This window comes from Gobio gobio, assembly GCF_949357685.1.
Source record: "Gobio gobio genome assembly, chromosome: 2".
NCBI classification, from domain to species: Eukaryota; Metazoa; Chordata; class Actinopteri; order Cypriniformes; family Gobionidae; genus Gobio; species Gobio gobio.
The window spans coordinates 46,125,288-46,146,448 of record NC_137098.1 but is presented as its reverse complement, the minus strand read 5'-3'; the positions used below and the strand labels follow the sequence as shown (position 1 = coordinate 46,146,448).

General features: G+C 36.4%; 1 protein-coding gene across 4 annotated transcripts in view; it reads right to left on the bottom strand.

Moving 5' to 3' along the window:
* Window positions 1–429: 429 nt before the first annotated feature.
* The window catches only part of ano5b (anoctamin 5b), a 46,519-nt gene continuing 25,787 nt past the window's right edge, over window positions 430–21,161 (bottom strand). For 2 of the 4 annotated variants that reach the window (XM_079810442.1, XM_079810441.1), the window contains 15 exons: window positions 19,068–19,151; window positions 17,721–17,836; window positions 17,384–17,518; window positions 15,851–15,956; window positions 15,711–15,771; window positions 14,993–15,144; window positions 8,072–8,146; window positions 7,750–7,978; window positions 7,136–7,314; window positions 6,937–7,034; window positions 6,682–6,812; window positions 5,318–5,523; window positions 4,899–5,101; window positions 4,702–4,807; window positions 430–2,680 (listed from right to left, as the gene is read on the bottom strand). In XM_079810442.1, coding sequence (XP_079666568.1) covers window positions 2,450–2,680; window positions 4,702–4,807; window positions 4,899–5,101; window positions 5,318–5,523; window positions 6,682–6,812; window positions 6,937–7,034; window positions 7,136–7,314; window positions 7,750–7,978; window positions 8,072–8,146; window positions 14,993–15,144; window positions 15,711–15,771; window positions 15,851–15,956; window positions 17,384–17,518; window positions 17,721–17,836; window positions 19,068–19,151 — 2,112 coding nt within the window. In that variant the 3' untranslated portion in view covers window positions 430–2,449. The remainder of the gene's footprint in view (window positions 2,681–4,701; window positions 4,808–4,898; window positions 5,102–5,317; window positions 5,524–6,681; window positions 6,813–6,936; window positions 7,035–7,135; window positions 7,315–7,749; window positions 7,979–8,071; window positions 8,147–14,992; window positions 15,145–15,710; window positions 15,772–15,850; window positions 15,957–17,383; window positions 17,519–17,720; window positions 17,837–19,067; window positions 19,152–21,161) is intronic. The other 2 variants (XM_079810443.1, XM_079810444.1) reach the window with 1 other exon arrangement.

The following is a 21,161-nucleotide window of genomic DNA, read 5'->3' as shown; positions in this document are numbered from 1 at the left end:
CCCCTCCAAGTGTGTGTGCTGGTGTGAAGGAAAGCGTATTAATAATTCATACATACCTCGCAGCCCCCCTCCCTCTGTTTCACTGTCCTCCACAGCAAAAATAAATAAATAAAAATTGCTATTGTATGTACGCATATGTCAAATTCGAAGCAATACAGAGAATTTTGAAATTAAGTCTGATTCTAATGGCTGGGGATAATGTGGGATATGCATTTTGATAAGTTACCTTCATAAAATCGTTTGTATCATTTTGATATGCTTCTAAATCACAGAGCTCTTCGTGGGAAAGTAACTGCGCTGTTGCGACGCTGCGCGTTCCTGAAAGCGGCACACAACAGGTTGATGATGGCGCGCTTAGTGAAGCGCAGGCGCCATCTTGTGCTCATTTCCCGTACTGCAGAGGTGCCCAACAAGTGCTAAACACGCGTGATATACTTCAATCACTTTATTTTGGCACGTTCTCCTCATTGAAATGCAGACAAGAATTACTTTTAAAAACGTAATGATTATTCACACGGCTTCCATGCAACTCATTTGTAAACATTTGTAGGCCAAATAAAAAATACACATAATTATCATTGTCAAAGAAAATAGTTAAGGCAAAGGCATGGGTGACATGGTCTTATCTGAAAAGACACAAAAAAATCCTAAACTAAGAGCATTTTTTAATAATAATTTTTTGTAGATATTTTTAAAATGTCCCTGTCACATTTATTAAATATATTCACATTGAGTACATAGATTGTTTTGAATAAAACTTAGTTTACAAGTATAGCAACACACAATAATCAGAATAGTTCTGTAAACTATAATTGCATTACCCATAAAAGATCATTTGACAGCCTAAAAAAAAATAGATCGAGAATTCATAACAGATTTGTGTGAAATGAACATGTATGGCTCACAAACTGTTGTGTACATGGAAGTCATGTGTAGTTGAATTAAGACACTTTAAAAACAGAGTTGAATACCTGGGACATAATATTAACATGCTTGCTTGTTTTCCAACCCGTCAAGTCCCTGTAGAGGATGTTGGCGCTGAGTGAATAGTGTTTATCAACAGTGCTACAGAATGTCTGAAATGTTGACGGGGCAGCTCAAAATATTTGAACCAAATCTCTTTACACCAGGTCAGTAACACATTTCTTCCATTCATTCACTTCAAAACTGTGATGCAGTTTCTTTTGTCCTTTTGCATGTATTAACATCGGGATCTCTGAAAGCCTGTTTCACTGAATGAATTTGCCCCATCACTGCTGTAATAGCAAATGCAGTTATCAGGGTGAATATCAAAGTCACCGATGCATGGAGAACTGATTACAAAAATCTGAACTGACCTGTTAAGTGCATTTGTACAGAATTACAGTGAAATAATATAATGAAAACAAAGGACTAGTGTTCTCCTAGTCATGATTAAAGACAAGAGCTAATGTTCATTAGCCTCAGATATATGATGTGCAAACATTGACCTTGCAGTATAAGGTGATGCATAATGGCTTGAGTTTCTGTTTTCTGAAGCATCAGAAAAGATATAGCAGTTCATTATAGAGCTTAATCTGGCAAAAACACAATCCTTCCACAATCCATCCCTTCAACCAGATAAGAAATCAGTTATATGATTATTCTGAAGCAATAAATACATCTTTGAAGGAAGCTAATAATAATAATAATGATAACAAAAATATCATTACATTTTAATATTACACTGAACTAAATGTGTGGGTTGCAAATCTTCTACAAGGTACAGCATTAATTAAAATAATAACAATAAAATATAAATACTCTGAGAAACATGATAATGCAAACACTACAGAAATGATTATGATATTCTGTGTTTCATAAGGGAAAATAAGCTTAGTGGTAAAATCCACTGACCAAAAACAAATATTAACTGTTAAATCTCACACGCCCACACACACACAAAACAATAAACACAGTCTACATGTACCTCTTTCACAGTCAGACGTACAGGGCAAAACATGCAGATTACATCTTTAAAAAAAAAAATATAACGGCAAAAAGCTGGACAGACGTACAAGCATTATTGCCTTCTAAAACATTTTCATAAGTGTTCATGGTCATATCTGATTATTCTTAAGTTGCCTTCATAGCAACATGAGGAGCACCAGGCTGCTTTCCAGAGGGTTTGCTGTTTAAATCACTGTGATCCGTCTCCAAGTCTTTCTCCTTTGAAAAAGTGCAGTTATATAAGTGCACTCCGGACATGTAAAAGAAACACAGAGGAAACCGTATTGTTCTCCCGTAAATTGCAAGCAGAAAAAAAGCTGCAGATTGGTTTCATTGTTAGGCGTGTTGTTCTTAAGTTCTGGCAGTTGTCTGGATGAGGGCAGGCAGTTTTTAGCAATAAATATTTGAAGGGGGTCCCGAAGATTCGATTCCTCCATGCATTGTACAGTACATTTGAGGAGTCCTGAGGGTTCAGGGATGTTCAAATACATTCAGAAAGCACCTGGTGTTTATTAGGACTAGAGGGCAGCAGTGAGGCCGTTTCTGTGGACAGGCAGAAACTCTGGCTCAGCTGCATCTTGAGTTTCTCCACTTCGTAGTTGTGCAGGTATTCCTGAACCAGAAAGCGTTCCCGCTTTATACGCGCTTTCACGTCTGATGGCACATCTGGAATCAGCCATGCCACGAAGAATTTCACCACAAATACAACGTGCTGAGAAACAAGGGGAAACAGTAAACATGTGCACATAGAACCAAATTTAGACATCTAAGGCCTGCACTTAGATTAAGTCAGGATTAGGCCTTAGTTCAATCAGGACATTAAAGTAGCTTATATAAACGTGCCTTAAAAAATAACTGGTGTGAATCTTGAGACAAAACAATGGCACTGACAAATTTTAAGATTTGCTTTCAGTTAAAACACACATTTTAGTCTGGGACTGGGCTTAAGCCTCGTCTGTGAAACCGAGGGTAAGCTTGTGTGTCAAATGGTAACTAACTGCTTAGCGAATATAATTGTTCATACAGTATATGTCTTTTTTTTATCATTGTATTGAGCTCACTTCATTTTCTTTATAGAAATTCAGATACTAAAAACAATGTTCATGTTAAAGCTTCCCCAAGATCAGAGTACTACTGTGCTAATACTTATAGCCAGAGATCATCATGTGCAGTTCTAATCCTCCATTTTATATTCCTGCACAATATTTTTTCTTCTTTAAGTTTCAAGCCATCAAGTTTTGAAACAAACAGACAAACCTTTTATTTACTATATACCAGGGTTATTATTAACTAAAACTATTACAAATTGTAATGAATGGAAATAAAGCTGAAATAAATGAAATAAAATATAAATATTAGTTTATAATATAAAATAATAGTATATAAAATAATATAATAGTTTATAATTGTAAGGCTGGAAAAACTAGCAAATGCCGGGCTGTCTGACTGAGATACGAGGACTCTGAGAAAACAAAGGAAATTAACATCTAAACTCACTCTTATACATTTAGCGTCCCCATTCGAGACAACGCCACGCTGAGTTAATCATCTAAGAATGACCTTAATTTACATGCCTTTCCTTTCACTGCCTCTTACAGTATTATACATGTTTGATATCATTTGAAATGTCTCAGTGCAACTGGTACAAAGGTCTTATCACCACAGAAGTAAACCAAAAGGTAATAAAGGTTTTAAGAGTTTAGAGATATTTTGCTTATTGAGTGATGGGTGTGTCTTCGGCCAAATGTTCTCTACCTCCTGCCGCCAATACAAGTCTACAAGACTTAACTAATGCTAATTGTTATTCCCATTGTTAAAACGTTTCCATTTGAAAGAGTTTTCTGTCTTGGTCTAAGTATTTAGGGAGATGTTGCAGAAACTTCAGGGCGCAAAACTTTACATCGGTCAGCCCTATAACGCTGAGTGTCTCCGTTACGTAATTTTCAGAAGGCAGGTATCCATATTTTATTCTTTACTTCCGAGCATTTGATGTTATGCATGGATTATCTTTAAATTGATTATGTAATTGGCATGATACATTTACCTGACTAATAATAAATTGTTACACTGATTTATTCTGACTTGCTCTGGAATTATTAACTAACTCGAGTAGATTATGAACGGGTATAATTTCAACAAAGGGTTAAACAGGATAATTAAATGTGTAGTTAAACTATTAAATATAAATGACCAAATAATCAATTGGCATTCTAACCTAAATTTGAGATTATGATAAAATGGAGTCAGATAAAAGTAAATTGGAATTTAATCCCTTTGCCCAGCTGAAAAGACAGAACGTGCAAATTTGCTGATTTGGTGTTTAAGAAACATTTGTTATTGTTAACGTTAAAAATGGTTGTGCTATTTCCTATTTTCCTGATGCATTTTATCAGGATTTATCAGGAAAAAGAACAGCATTTATTTGAAACAGAATATATTAGCAACAATGTAAAAGTTTTTACTGTCAGTTTTGATCAATTTAACATGCTTCTTCTCTAAAAAAAAATCTTACTCTACTATTCAAAGGTTTCAGTCATAAAGCTGCTGAACTTAGAGATTGCTCACTTTCCATTACTTGCTTTTTCTATTCTTTACTTCACCTTCCTGATCATAGGCATTATATCCCAAAACAAAAATAAAAGTTCTTTCAAATTAAACACCTGCATATTCACATATTAACTCTAGGTTTCCTAAAATTAAATTAAAAGTACTTTGGATTATGCAGTTGCTTACTTCCATGATGATGATGAAGGCTAGCTTAGCAGCCAAGATGTGCCAGAACTGCATTGTGTGTGTGTATTGCTTTTCATGGCCAGGTGGGTATCTGTAGTCTCGATACCTGAGAAAAAATAAATGTATCATGCTGTTAATTTAGCATATAGATGTGTAGGTCTAATACAGACTATAGTTCCCACTAGGCGAACGCAAACCTGCATGTAGTGATGGTAGAGATGTTGAACCAGGATGGGTTTTCTCCAGGTTCGGGTAGGTTATCTTCAGGGATCTGAGAGATGTTGTAAAAGGAAAGGCTGTTGTTGATGTAACTTTTCATAGAGGTCTCGTTGCCTGGGTGGTAAGCATACAGATAGACCAGACGAGGAATCATATCTGAGGTGAATGCCATGATGAAGGCCTTAAGTGCAAATGAGAGGAGAAAAGAAACATCAATAGATTTTAAGTATGGTGGAAATAGTGCTTGATTTCACTAAAAATGTGCTTTTATTTGCTGTTCAGTTAACTATATTTAGAATGAGCAAGTTAAGCAAGCCACATCCAATTTTACACAAGATTGTAAAATTGTGGGATGCGTCAGTAAAATAGAAAGCAGAACAAAACTGTTTGCATTTACATTTGTGACAACGGACAAGATGGCCACCACATTAAGGATCTCTTCCCACGCTCCAATGTTGCGTGCCTTTGCTGCCACTGGCCTTCTGAACTGTGTGGTAAACTTCCAAGCATCGACTCGCACCTCCAGGATGTTGTTGAAGAGGGCAAGAAGAGGGGCCAGAGGAAAAGAGGCTACGAAAAGTGTTATGAAGCCAAACTGGATCACTGTTTAAAACACAAAGAAAACAACTGGTTTAATTGATGAAAGAATGAAAATGCTCACAGGATTTGAAGATACAGATCCTTACTATCCTTAGATTTCTTTTATAGGAACTTTAAGGCTGCTTTCACACTAGCACTTTTGGTGCGCACCCGGGTTCGATTGATGTCAGAGTTCGGTTCGTTTGGATGATGTGAACGCTGTCTTCCGAACTCGGGTGCGCACCTGCGAACCGTGCCCGAGTCTGCTTGAAAAGGTGGTCTGGGGTTCGGTTCATGTGAACTCCGGTACGGTTCGCTGCTGATGTGAAGGCAATCGTACTAAATCGTGGAAGTGAACCGCTATTAAGGACTTATGATTTGATAAAAATGTGTGTTTGTGTGAGTTTCACTTATTTTCCTGGCGATTGTGACTGACGTACTACAAGCAGAGAGCTGTAGATCTTCAGTTCAGACCCAAATAATATAATATGAACACAGTCCAGTGGGGGCAAGGGGAGGGGGGACCAATCGAACTCTGGTTCGGTCCAGGCAATCAAACCAAGTGTGAAAGCACCCTAAGATAACAAATATCTGTTTATGTATGCATTATAATGATAAAGAAAGCAAATCATTTATTGATATACACTACTGTTCAAAAGTTTTTTTTACGTTTTCGAAAGAAGTCTCTTATGCTCACCAAGGCTGCATTTATTTGATCAGAAATACCGTAAAACAGTAACAATGTAAAATATTGATAAAAAAAAACGTTTTCCATTTTAAAGTGTAATTTATTCCTGTGATGGAAAAGCTGAATTTTCAGTATCATTCCTCAAGTCTTCAGTGTCATATGATCCTTCAGAAATCATTTTAATATGCTGATTTGCTGCTCAAGAAACATTTATTATTATTAACAATGTTGAAACAATTGTGCTGCTTAATATTTTTGAAATATTAAAAGAAAGTTCATATGAACAGCATTTATTTGAAATAGAAAGATTTGTAACAATGTAAAAGTCTTTACTGTCACTTTTGATCAATGTAATGCATCCTTGCTGAATTAAAGTAATAATTTTTTCAAAAGTGTATTGTAAAAAATTATTTGATTTAGCACAACTCCATTTAAAAGTAATTCCCTAGTGTTTTGGTATATTAACACACATGTATAAGCGAGTAAAATCGTACCCATCTCCAGATACTCATAGAAGAGTCCAAACTGGCTAAAGTTCTGCAGATCGTGGTCCTGCTCCCATCTACTGTATGTACTTTCTGGATGACTCCGCCCTTTCCTGCTGCCCCACCAGTTTCTGAGAAGTCTGTGACACAGACACAAGGCACCATTACGCAAATATGCAAGTATACATTACATAAATTACATAAATATGCAAGTATAAAACAAACACCAAGTCAGTATTAGTCGTTAAAGTTCATAACACTTACGGCAGCAGAGCCTCCTGGACGTTCCCAACCATCTGTTTTCCAGCCATGACGATGAGCAGCTGTGTGGTCAGCTCAATCAGACAGCCCCCGGGGGCACACTAAATATTAAAATGCATGTTTCATGTTATAACAACTTATTTTGAGATTCACCTGAAGAACATTAGGTCCTCTGGAGTACTGATATTTCAGACTGTCTCACCTCTTCATTTCTCAGAGAGGTCCACTTTCCAAACATATAACTGTAGTTTCCCGGATGACCCACAAACTTCCCTTTAAAGAAGGCCACATAGAAACAGGAAGAGTAGTAGTTCACAAACTGGAACATAAACATCTTCATGGTCAGCTTGTTCTCATACTCCAGATGGGTCTTGGGGATCTCTGAGAGTTAAAAATAGAAGAAGAAGTTCATAAAATATTTTCCACACACAGCTCAGCTGTACAGATGAGCAAATATGTAAAGGATAATGACCAGTCAAATGGTCATTATTGGAAAATAAGGGCACACTGTATTGTTATTTTGTGATAATCACAGTCTGACTGTACATTATCCAGCTTAGTACAGAGCTACTCACCAAATAAATAAATAAATAAATAAATAAATAAATAAATAAATAAATAAATAAATAAATAAATAAATAAATAAATAAATAAATAAATAAATAAAAGTGGACATTCATTCATTGCAAACTGTATTAATTACACAATTAAACTGTAAACTTGCGATTTTCCAGAGCTTGAGATGCATTGTACATGCCAAACAAACGCAATAAATCTATCTTGAAACTGTGAAATGAGGGTGCGGTTTTCGCTCACCCATATCAGTGATCCAGATGGCCACTTGCTCATAAAGGAAGTTGAGGATCAGGATAATGACAAAGTTGATGCAGGAAGCAGTGACAGAGGTGGCAAGTTGAGGGGTGATGAGAGAGCCCACCAGCTGGATCTTACTGGTGGGGCTGTCCTTCATGACGCTGGCAAACGCTGCATAAACCGCTAATCTGTAAGCGATCACCCCCATTATACAGGCCACTATCAGAAACGTCTAACAAAACAAAGAAAAGGAAGGGCTTTTAAACAGATTGAACTATGTTTAAATTAGCTAGCTAGCACGGTTTAGGAAATTTAGAAAACTCACCCAGAAGAGAACAGTTGCTCCAGACAGGCAGAATCGAGCACACTTGCTGGGGAAAGAAAGATAAGGCTCCATTTCCTGTAAAAATAAAGAGTGTGTCAGTAAGCCAAACAGCACAATTACAGCTATAATATGAAATGCAAAATGTAAATGACTTCATTTTTGTGTAAAAAAATTAAAATATAAATTATATATATATATATATATATATATATATATATATATATATATATATATATATATATATATATATATATATATATATATATATATATATATATATATATATATATATATATATTAGTGCTGTCAAACGATTAAAATATTTAATCGCGATTAATCGCATTAATGTCATAGTTAACTCACAATTAATCACAATTAATCGCACATTTTTATTTATTCTAAATGTCCCTTGATTTCTTTTTGTCCCATTATTTTTTCTTATTTTAATGCTCTTATCAACATAGAAAAGTGGATCGGCTTGCTTTGTTCAAATGTTTGTTTTATTGAAAACAACATTGGCATACTTTAGTGTTCGATTTCACACCAACATTCTCACTTGCAAATAATCGCTCACACAATGTAACACTGCCCATCAATAAAAGGGTGAAACAAATACTTTGTTGCACAAACAGCCCCTTCAACAGCCCTTTCTAAGGGATCAAAACAGGGTGATACAAAATAAAATTACAAAGTGCACATGCAAGGTAAACTAGGACTCCGCCTATAGTGCAGTTAAACCAGGGGTCGCCAACTAGCGGACTCCGGTCCGAATCCGGACCGCGAAGCCTTTTGACGTAATGAAACAGTTAACGTTGCAATGCTCAGTTACTACGTTCAGACCCAGACGCGCGGTCAAGCATGCAGTGAAGAAGAGACTGATGGTGCGTTCACACCCGACGCGAATGACGCGACATGCACGCCGCTTAATCCGCGCCGCAGAATGTCTATTTGCGTCTTTGCATTGACTTAAATCACTCGCGCAAAACGCTTCATTCGCGTCTGGTGTGAACGCACCATCAGAGCAGAAAGCAGCGCTCAAGACAAGCACTTTTAGTTGAAGACCCCTGAGTTAAACCATGGCTTAATACGTTTCTCATTTCGGCGTCTCACGCTTGCCATCCACGTCTACTCTTTTAATGGCCCAAACGAGTGCGGGCAGCCGCAGCGTGCCTGATGTTTTGTTTCCGGTCTAGCTACATCCGGAGTGGTGTAGTAGTTTTTCTAACGTTACTAGTTGTTGCAAAAAACTACAAAGTTTGTTAGACCAAAAAGAACGTTAATCTCGCGATAAAAAAATTGACGCCGTTAAAATAGGTTTGCGTTAACGTCGTTAATAACGCGTTTAACTGACAGCACTAATATATATATATATATATATATATATATATATATATATATATATATATATATATATATATATATATATATATATATATATATATATATATATATATATATATATATATATATATATATATATATATATATATATATATATATATATAAATAAATAAATAAATACAAGTGGACATTCATTCATTGCAAACTGTATTAATTAATTGTGTAATTAATACAGTTTGCAATGAATGAATGTCCACTTTTATTTATTTATTTATTTGGTGAGTAGCTCTGGGGCCTATACCATGAAGCCGGTTTAGCTGGCTAGCCAGATATGTTTAAGCTTAGTTTGTGCCAATCCTGGGTTTTAGGTACCATTAAAGTGGTTTGGCTTTTAGCAGTGTTCATCTCCATAGTAACTTACGCTCCACGGCTAACCTGCTCCAGGGCAGGTTATGTTCTGGATAAGAGATCTCAAACTGAAATTAGACCAATCAGCTGCGAGCAAAGTGACACGCCTCTGATGCAATGAAGTCACTCCCCCTGTTTCTACTCCAAATTAAAGGTCACTACATAGCAAATGGTTTTAAAAGACTAAAGTGTCTGGCTTTTAACAATGCTTATTTATTATAATAATAATTTTGAATGACTTAGATATCATTTAAGTAATTATTATACCCTTACTAATCACTTACACATGTATCATTTTAGTTAATCAATCATTAATAGGCACATAGTTAAAATTAATCTAAATAGCCTATATAAAGGTCATACAAATAAGCTTTAAAATCAATAAATAAAGCTATAAAAATGACTACATGCGAGTTTAAATGTTCAATTCTCTCTATATATCAACTAAACTAACTTCATAACTTTTACTTGTACTGACTAAGTAAGATTTTTCTTAAAGTTGACAGCTTTCATAGACAGCTCTTTTCTTCTTCCTGTGTACATTTGTTTAAATTCTTAATATTTTCAATCATGTAATATTCTGCAGAAGAGATAAATCAATTTCGCTGCTTCTCTCGCGAGAAGTAGATGTCAGTTTCACTGATCCACACCACAGCATGTGATTGGCTGTTCAGTACTGATGTCACAGCTAAAATCCTAAACTCAGGATCAAAGCCTGAGTTGACAGAGAAAGTTGATGAGCTGCGTCATGGTACCAATAAAGCTTGATTGCATCGGTTTGGTTTTGTCAACTCAAAACCAATCCTGTAACCCTGAGTTTGTTCAACTACCTTCATGGTACAGGCCCCTGTACTAAGCTGGATAATGTACAGTCAGACTGTGATTATCACAAAATAACAATACAGTGTGCCCTTATTTTCCAATAATGACCATTTGACTGGTCATTATCCTTTACATATTTGCTCATCTGTACAGCTGAGCTGTGTGTGGAAAATATTTTATGAACTACTTCTTCTATTTTTAACTCTCAGAGATCCCCAAGACCCATCTGGAGTATGAGAACAAGCTGACCATGAAGATGTTTATGTTCCAGTTTGTGAACTACTACTCTTCCTGTTTCTATGTGGCCTTCTTTAAAGGGAAGTTTGTGGGTCATCCGGGAAACTACAGTTATATGTTTGGAAAGTGGACCTCTCTGAGAAATGAAGAGGTGAGACAGTCTGAAATATCAGTACTCCAGAGGACCTAATGTTCTTCAGGTGAATCTCAAAATAATAAGAATAAAGAGTGTGTCAGTAAGCCAAACAGCACAATTACAGCTATAATATGAAATGCAAAATGTAAATGACTTTGAAAAAAAAAAAAAAAATTTTTTATATATATATATATATATATATATATATATATATATATATATATATATATATATATATATATATATATATATATATATATATATATATATATATATATATATAAAAAAAATATTTTTATATATATATATATATATATATATATATATATATATATATATATATATATATATATATATATATATATATATATATATATATATATATATATATATATATATATATATATATATATATATATATATATATATGAGATGTATAAATGAACTTGAATCCAACTTTAGAATTCTCAAAAGTTAACATGAAATCCAAAATGACCCCTTTTTGTTCTTAAAGGAGTAATTCCCTTTAAAATTAAAGATTTACTCACCCTCAAGCCATCCTAGGTGAATATGACTTTCTTCTTTCTGATGAACACAATCAGAGTTATATTAATAAATATCCTAGCTCTTCCAAACTTTATAATGGCCCACGAGTTTGAAGCTCAAAAAAGTGTATCCATCCATCATAAATGTACTCTACACGGCTCCAGGGGGTTAATAAAGGCCTTCTTAAGCGAATCGATGGCGCCTTCGTAATTCAATTTACGAAGAAAGTGTAACACCTCTCGCAGTTCAAAACGCTTACGCTATAGTCATACTTCGCATCAGTTACACTTTTTTGTAAGTTTAATACAGAAGGTGTCTGCCGGAAGCTAGATATTTTACTTTATGAAGTTTTAAATATGGATATTTTTTTTTTTTTTTTTTAAAACATTGATTCGCTTCAGAAGGTCTTTATGAACCCCTGGAGCCGTGTGGAGTAGGTTTATGACGGATGGATGCACTTTTTGGAGCTTCAAACTCAATGGACCCCGTCACTGCCATTATAAAGCTTCGAAGCGTCAGGATATTTATTAATATAACTCTGTGTTCATCAGAAAGAAGAAAGTCATACACCTAGGATGGCTTGAGGGTGCGTACATTATGAGATAATTTTCACAATTTTCATTTTAAAGTGAACTAATCCTTTAATGCATGTTCTAGGTCGGTGTCATTTTGATGCATCCTTGCATAATAAAACAATTCATTTTTTTCATTAAAAAAAAACAAACAAACTTTTGAACGGTAGTGTAAGTAGCAAATTATGACCAAGGCACCATGTAGAGTTTTGAATGCTTGAGAAACAAAATCTCTGACATAAATTTGAATTTAAAGTAGAGTTTTTGTGACATGGAACAATAACTAAAATGGCTGATTTCACAGCAGAAGGCTTGCCTTTGCCATGTTTATGATGATGTCTGTTAAATGATGTGTCAAAAACCGGTTTGGGCAGAAGAAAAATGCAAATATTGACTTGGTTCATTCAAATGATTTGAAAGATATCAGTCAGATTCTCAGTCACAAATCAACACGTGAAAAAGGCTATTAAGATAGTGTTATCAGCATGCATTTGAAATCTGAAAAAGCAACGCTTGAAATATCCTGTTTACGGAAGCTCTTTGAAGTGTTCAGGTTTCATTCTTCACCCTGCTTTTGGTTTTTATGTCAGCTATTATATTCTCATTCAACCAATTCTACTTCGATGACATGATATTCTACTTAGATTCTACCTGTCAACCAAAAGGACCTCAATCCTAGCACTTTTTTCCATTGTAGATTTATCAAATATCCTAGACAAAGTGTTTAATACTTAATAGGTGCATTTATTTGTTCAAAAATACAGCGGGGAACAGGCGCGCGCGGGGCTCCCTGCAGCACATCTCACGGAGGAAAACATCCACCGTCTTCGCGATTTCAATGCCGGATTTGCACAACGTCAGCTGCGTGAAAAAAACACTGCCAGTGCGTGGATGCACGACGCGCGCGCTGCACATTTCACGGAGGACAACTTCCACAAACTTTGCGAGTTCAATACAGGATATGCACATACACTGTTAAATGCTCATTCATACTTAACGTTATCCGACGAACACTTAACGTTACAAACACTAACGTTAAAATCTCAACAGCGAACCTGACATTAGTGTAAATGATTCTTTGATTAGAGCTTTTATGTATTGTTTATCTACAGGCTTGCTAAACATGGTTCTGTGTGTGATTTGGCTAACTTACTAGTTAAAGCCAGTGCTTAGTGTTTGTTTTGGGTTAGTTCTTGCGACAGATATTTGGCTATAATCGTTCTAAAAATACAAAAGTTAAAGTGCCATTCAGTAGCGATCATTATAGATCCGCAGTCTTTACTCTTGAGGAATGAACAGGTTCTGCTCGATCATCTTCACTCAAATGTTCTGGGTCTGATTCGGGCTCATATGGTTTTATTGACGCCGTTGTTTCTAATACTGACCAAAGCATCCGGTAAGGGGCGTGACGTTTCCGACAAATGTGCACTAGGCGGTTAGCGAATCACAACACACTGGGCCAGCTAACCAATCAGAGCCCACTGCGTATTTTTGAGGGACTGGCTTCATACAACCCGGAAAGCATCAGACCGTTTTACAAGGAGGGGCAGAGCAGTGTAGAATAAAGGTCAAATATATGAAAAATAAGGCAATTTTTTTTAAAACGAAGCATGAACACATGTTACAGTGCACCCCACAAACACAATCAAGCCTTCAAAAGAATGTGTTTTACCACCCCTTTAAAAGCAAATATCTCCCTTTGCTTTAAACTTTGAACGTTGTAACTTTGCAGATGTTGTTTATGCTCAAGCAGCAACATTACACGCTAGCTAAAGTTAGAATAGTGAAATCGTGGTTTACCACCCCTTTAAATTTGTATTATGTGGAAGTTATTAGAACTCCCAAAGGGGGGAATGTTGAATTACAAATTTATACATTGTTATATCTAGGTTCAAATGTAATAGAATATAACTGAAAACATTATCTATATTTGTGTTTTACATTTTGAAGTAAACTTGAGGAAATTCTAAGGAGATTATTTCAGGCTGTGTAAGTGGTTGAGACATTAAGTCTTTTGTCTCTATGCAATTTCCTGACTATTTAGCATGACAAGTTTAGAGCAATACTGCCTGAGTGATTGGATTAGCATCTATGCAGTTGAATGGCACTGTTATGCTGATTGAATCTGGACGAGGGACACAGTTATGTAGGGTGTGTCCTTTACCTACACAACATATGCATTCCTTTGTTTGAATGTCTCCTCCTCTGCTGTATAACGACTCCCCTAAAATGTAGATAAATTGCCTTATTTTGTACTGTTAAATCAGACTGTTTTCGGACGACCTGCAGCACAGAAAGTTCTCATTAAAAAGAATCACTTCTGTCTTAAATCCGACGTCTCCTGGTCTATTCTTCAACAAACAACTGAAGTTCACAACAGTAGTCTTTAGTGAGCTTTTTTTGTATCGTCACTACAAAATCCAAAATGGACCCAAACTTTTGATGCGGGTGCATTTGTGAATTCTTTTTTGTCGGCCAGCCATTGCGCTCGTATTTCTTCACTGTTCCGTTCATCTGATCATCTGCAATCTGGGAAGCGCCACGCCGCCACCACAGGAAGTCTGGGGGTACTGCCACTCCGGTAAGCCAAAGCGGTAACCAGCCACAATGTAGACATTAATTTAAATATTCAGTTTTTTAAAATATCGATACTTGGAGCCAGAGTATCGATAACGTCTCGCGGCCGGAAATATCACGATAAATCGGCATATCGATTTTTTGTCCCACCCCTATTATGAACTGTAGTACAGGTTCTGGTTATGATCAGGTGTATGATTGTTTGAAGGGTATGTTGGACTAACAAAGGCTGCTGATGCAGGATCATGATCTTAAATCAGGCTACGTAGTGTTGGCAGGTACCTGTGTGAAGCGGTTGAGTCTGCGGCCTGTGCACTTCAACTCATACTCTGGCCTGATCTGTAGCTGCTGCTGTTCCTCCTCAAAGTCCACAAGGTCCCACTCATATTCCAGACGGGCCTGCCGCCGTTTCCAGAACTCTAGGAACAGGGTCACTGCAAAGCACCCAGAGAAAGAAAGAGAGAAACAGAGCAGAAGAAAGAGGAAATCAATTATTTAATATATGCTCACACTACATACTATCAATTCTATTTAAATCTAACCAGCTTAATCCATGGTGTCACACAGTGTTGTTAACCTATTTATTAAAGTAATTGCACTCAAAGTTGGTCTTACAAAAGTTTAGAAACTAAATAAACATTTTTAATTTATGAATACACAGTGCACTGGGTCCAGGGGTAATCACACAGTGCTTATTAATCAACTGCATAAGCAGAGCTCATTTTGAGCCCTGTGTGAAATGAATTCAGTGTTCAGTCATATATAATCAGCATGCACCACTACCCTAAAGTAATTACAGATGCTTTTCAAAAAGCATACACAAATTATGCTCCTTCATTGTACATTTATTTAGTAAACAAAATCTGTGACCAATTATGTGACATTATGAATATTTTGAAATGCTTCATGCACAGTTACTAATCTCTCATTAGATCCCGAGTCTGGCTAGAGATATCCTGCTAACCACTAGATGGAGCTATTAAGCTAGAAGTGCACTCACCCCAAATGCCCATAAACATGGCAAAGAACACAGTCCCCTCGTTATCAAATAGATGGGATTGCTGAGAGGAAAAAAGGATTACAAATGAGGAAAATCTGTCTATGATGAAGGGACAGTGCATCTAAAACTTCCTTTCTCACCCAGGAGGAAAGACATGTTGAGTTGAGTTTCCAGTAGCTACACTTTCCATCACAGAGGGGACACATGACAATCATCCCTCCAATTTCTGGGTCACAGATCTCCTTACTGAAGAGAGGGAGGGGGAGAGAGAGAGAGATGGGCAGAAATATTACTGTAATGCAGAAGTGAACATATCCAAACTCAAAAGAGATAGTAGAAAATGTGATTACCACAACTTGTAAAACTTGGACACAAATAAACAGGTTTAACAACAAATACAATGTTCAATGAGCATGTTCCACAAACATCTTTAGTTCTGAAAACAAGAAAAACTAAATGTATCGAGCCTCTAGAGTCCAGTCCTCACATTACAGATTGTATGTGATTGTATTGTATGGCAAGTCTTAAAGGTTTAGTTCACCCAGAAGTGAAAATTGTGTTGTTAATGTTCTGTCATTAATTCATTAATGTCATTCCAAACCTATAAAGGCCTTCGTTCATCTTCAAGATATTTTGGATGAAATCCGAGAGCTTAGAAACCCCCATAGACTAGTAAAGACATTGTTAAAATAGTCCAGGTGATTACAGTGGTTCAAACTTAATGTTATGAAGCGACGAGAATACTTTTTGTGCACACAAAAATTTGAAAAATAACTACTTTATTTAACAATCACTTCTCTTCAACGTCTTTCTCCTATGCTGTTCACGTTGTGTATGTAAACAGTGCAGCGCTTCCAGGTTCTACGTCAGAACGCCGGCTCATTATTTGCCAACGCTGTTAACGTGAGCACCACGACCCATGCATGTGATGTTGATGCAAGAGCTGGCCAATCAGTGGCCAATAATGAGACGGTGTTCTGACGTAGAACCCAGAAGCGCTGCACTGTGTTTACTACATGAACAAAGTAGGAGACTGACATGGAAGAGAAGAAATTGTTGAATAAATGTCCTTTTTTTTGTTTTTTTTGCGCACAAAAAGTATTCTCATCACTTCATTACATTAAGATTGAACCACTGTAGTCACATGGACTATCTTAATGATGCTTTTACTACATTTCTGGGCCTTGAAAGATGCAATGACGTTGCTGCCTATGTGTGGTTCAGAAACCTCTCGGATTTCATAAAAAAATACCTTTGTTTGTGTTCCGAAGATGAACGAAGGTCATACAGGTTTGGAACAACATGAGGGTGAGTAATTAATGACAGAATTTTATTTTTGGGTGAACTAACTCAATCTTTTCTCATTTTTGAGTATTGTTGTCGTTTGATAAAACATTCTTTAATGAGAAACATCTGACTGTTAGTATATAGTCGCTATCAGAGGTTACGGTCTACAAAAGAATACAGATATCTTTATATTTTTCAACTGCAAAAACCACACTGTACACAATTAAGAAACAAAGCAAGCTCCTGAAGGCATAGTTTTTAACAGTATCAGCCACTATTAGTTACAAAGAGAAAAGGGCAATTAAAAATGCATGTAACCACACAGTATGGGACTCAAGAGGCTGAGGTAAAGATGCGTGTTCATATGACCTGCCAGTGCCACTAACCTTGTGACGTTGTCATCGTAACTGAGCACACCATAAACAAAACAGATCACACCCATGACTGCCGCAAAAAACAGCATTTCTGTGTAAAAGCCCAGCCAGGCAAAGTAGATACCAATCTTCTCACCATAGTACTTCCTATGACAAAATACAAACAGGAAATGTTACACTATGGTTTGATATGCTGCGCTAGACAAGTGTACTACTAACTGTACTAAGTTGTAATCTTGCAGTCAGCAGTCTAATAATAATGCATTTGACTGTCTGCTTCAGATTTGGTTATTGCACGTATTATTGCAGATGTCATGTACTGTATTCACAGTGTCTGCAGTGCACTAACTTGATCAGATTGAGTGGCTGCTCCTTGTAGAAGCAGAGGAATCGAGCCCAGTGCCTATACAGGTGATACCTTTCACTTTCACAATGCATGTCTTGTGCTTTCTTCCAATATCGACACTGAGGAACAAACAACAGATAGATGTTAACCAAAGATATACATTTTTAAAGGGGTCATGAACTGCATTTTTTATTAAAGGTTAAAAAGGTACATATATATTAAAAGGTACAAAGATGTACCTTTAATTTCACCAAGCTCAAAAAAAACCAAAAAAAAAAAAAAAAAAACACACAGCCATTATGTTTTCAGGCCATTTCGAGTTTGATTTTGACATGACAAGCGCACACATAAACAAGAGGCACATTAAAGTTAATTAAAGAGGTCCGGTCGCTATGTTTCCTCCCCAGCGGAGGTCTGGGCAATACTTTTTTGGAACAGTTATACATTCCATGAGGGCAGCTGTAGTTCTTTTTTAAAACACTCAAAACACTAAAAATAGTCAAAGATGAGAATCCCTGAGAGCCAAAGCAGTGATGTCTAAGAATTTTTATCAATATTTACCAAAAAAGTAAAGATTTCTCCCAACTGGATATGAATATAAAAAGGTTAGATCAGATGTTTTATCAAGCTATTTATTTATTTTATATTTAGCATGGCATATGGAAGGCCTTGGGACTGAGGAAACATACTGGGGGTGCAGGGTTTACCTCTTCAGGAGAAAAGTATGGACCATTTTTATATTTTGCTCAAAGTAATAAACTACTAAAAACAAACAATGTACATAATCTATAATCAAAGCTCTCATGGGGAGCACAAAACAAAGTTAATTTCAAAGTTTTTAAGTCTTCCCTTGCCATCTTTAAATAATTTTCCTGAAAATTATTTTATTACGTTTATTATGAAATCCTCTTAATATGCTTATTAATAATGCTAAATGTATGGAAAAAGATGACTGTCGGAATCCTCTGTATGACATAAAAATAATGTATTTGCTGCATTCTCGTTTTCTGCAACAATTTAGCAAAAGTATTTATTTTGCTGCTCACCATGACTTTTCAAATGTCACATTTTGTAATGTTTGTGTTTTATTTTTATAATTGGATTTTCTCATCCTGCTTTTTTTTTTTTTTTTTTTAGGAGGCACTGCCTCCCTTACCTCCTGAGGATACACCCCTGATTCTTCCATATCCAATAATACAATGCATTAACCCCATAAATATTGGAGTAAAGGAAAAAAATGATAATCACAACTATTCAGTTTGCCTGCGGCAGTACAGTAAAAATACTAAGTACAAACTATCTGTATTAGACAAAGCAATAGTGACACATGGTAAAAACACGGTTACTCACACGTGTGTGTTGCGACATTACTGTCGGATCCAATACAGTCATCACTGCATCATCTTTTATTTTCAGTCGGTCTGAAAAGTAGGGCTGGAACAAACGATTATTTTTTTTCGGTATTTTTTTTATCTATCGATGTTTATTTTTATTTTTTCTCGATTAATCAGATACTTTAACGATTATTGTCTCCTCTCAGTTAATCTATTGCTTTTTTTCCCTGGATAGTTAATTAGTCCTTTGGTTAATTTACAGATAAATAAATCAATAATTTACCAATAAATAATAATCGTAACTAATCTATGCATTAACTTTTATCTAATTATATTATTTCATCACAAAAGATAAGGTTTATGCAGTGTAGGCCTATCTCACATAGCCAGACATTCAGACTGATGACTGAAGGTCTGGGCTCCATAGCAGCTTTCATTGGCCAAGGACCACCCAAGAGGCCGTCTGACTGACATGTAAAGCAACCAATCACAGTTTGTTTTGTTCCACATCATGTTTAGAGGCCCTACAATAACAGACCGGTCTGTAAAAATCTTGGACGTTTTTTAAAGAGTCTATGCCATGAACTTTACATACTTTTGAAAATCAAGCGTTTAGTTGATCCTGATAAGTGCTCATTGTCACAGTTGTAAACACGGCGGCTTTCTTCATGTGGGGGTTTGGTGTCACGCCATCTTTGCATCCAGGTGGACAGTTGAACGCGACACACACATCTCGCGGACATCCTGTTGAATTCATCCAATCAGATGATGACTTTGAAAATGTTGAAGTGTCTCCAGTTAAGTGTGCCATATGACGTGCAGCCAGCAGTCCGTGGGCGTGATGTCTGAGGCTGAGACTAGTGTAGGCCTAATTAGGAAAGGTGTTTACTACGGCTGCATTCACAGTAACTTTTTGGGATTTATAGCAGCAACTGGTCACTGTTAATACTGAAATGTTTTGTTCAGTCTGGAGATTAAAGTAGCTGCTTGAATATGCTAATTCAGATGTATAAATCAAACAGCTGAAGTCACAACCGCATTCATACCATTCATTTAACCATAGTTTTACAACGATTGACAGCACGTAATAAAAAAAAAAGTCCAATCGAGGTGTGAGTTCATCCATTAGATATTTTAAATAACCAAAAACACTGTTAAATGTTTGTAACCATAGACTAAAAAAAGATGGATGATGCACTTTCACTCTCTTCGATTTAAGTAAGTGAATCGGCCAGTGTCTAAATATGGTGCTGACATCTTGGGTCTCGAGTCTGCACAGTAGTGAGCGTGAAGTGGAGCCGCGATATCAAGGTCTCGTCTAATTAATCACATGCCCCTGAATTTGTGAAATAAACAGTTATGGAAATTTAGAAATTAAAGTTAAAGCTCCAATCTCCTCTCGAAGTTCCTGAAAATGTCCGCTGTGCCTCAGTGACTACTTCACTCAGAGAAGCTGTCAATCATTGTTTAGTTTGTCTATGTCCCATTACATTACATGGAGAGGGCGGGTTTATGAGCTATACTGCATCCAGCCATCTGGGGGTGATCAAAATGCTTTGGCTACACTTTTCAGGACTCGTGTGGCACGCTTGTTTGTAACCGGTTGCAGGGAGTACATTTGAGCCACGCGCCTTGCAGTCGCTGCCATGGCAGCTTGTAAAAAGAATAATGCTGTATGAAGCACAAAATATGAGACTGACAACCGTATTCTACTACAAAAAATTAGCTGTAATAGTCCTAACACTTACGCTGCTGTCTTGTCGTTTTGAGGAAGGAGAGGCCGGGATGTTTTCTTTCTTTTCAGATGCTCCTGCATAGAAGTTTGCCATTTCGATTTTACAGAGTGTGCAGAGCACCATTTTATTCAGTCTCCGTTTAAAACATTTCCACACTTTAGATTTTTTGGTAGCCGCCATCATTGAGGAACATAGATAAATAGTGGAACGAATCGATGCATTCCACACAAATCGACTAATTTATGTTATCGATTACATCGGCGCGTCGTTCCAGCCCTACTGAAAAGCCTGCTTGTTTAAAAACGTATTGACGCGATCTGACGGGAGCTTTGTTAAAGGACAACTCCGGTGAAAAATGAACCTAGGGGTAATTA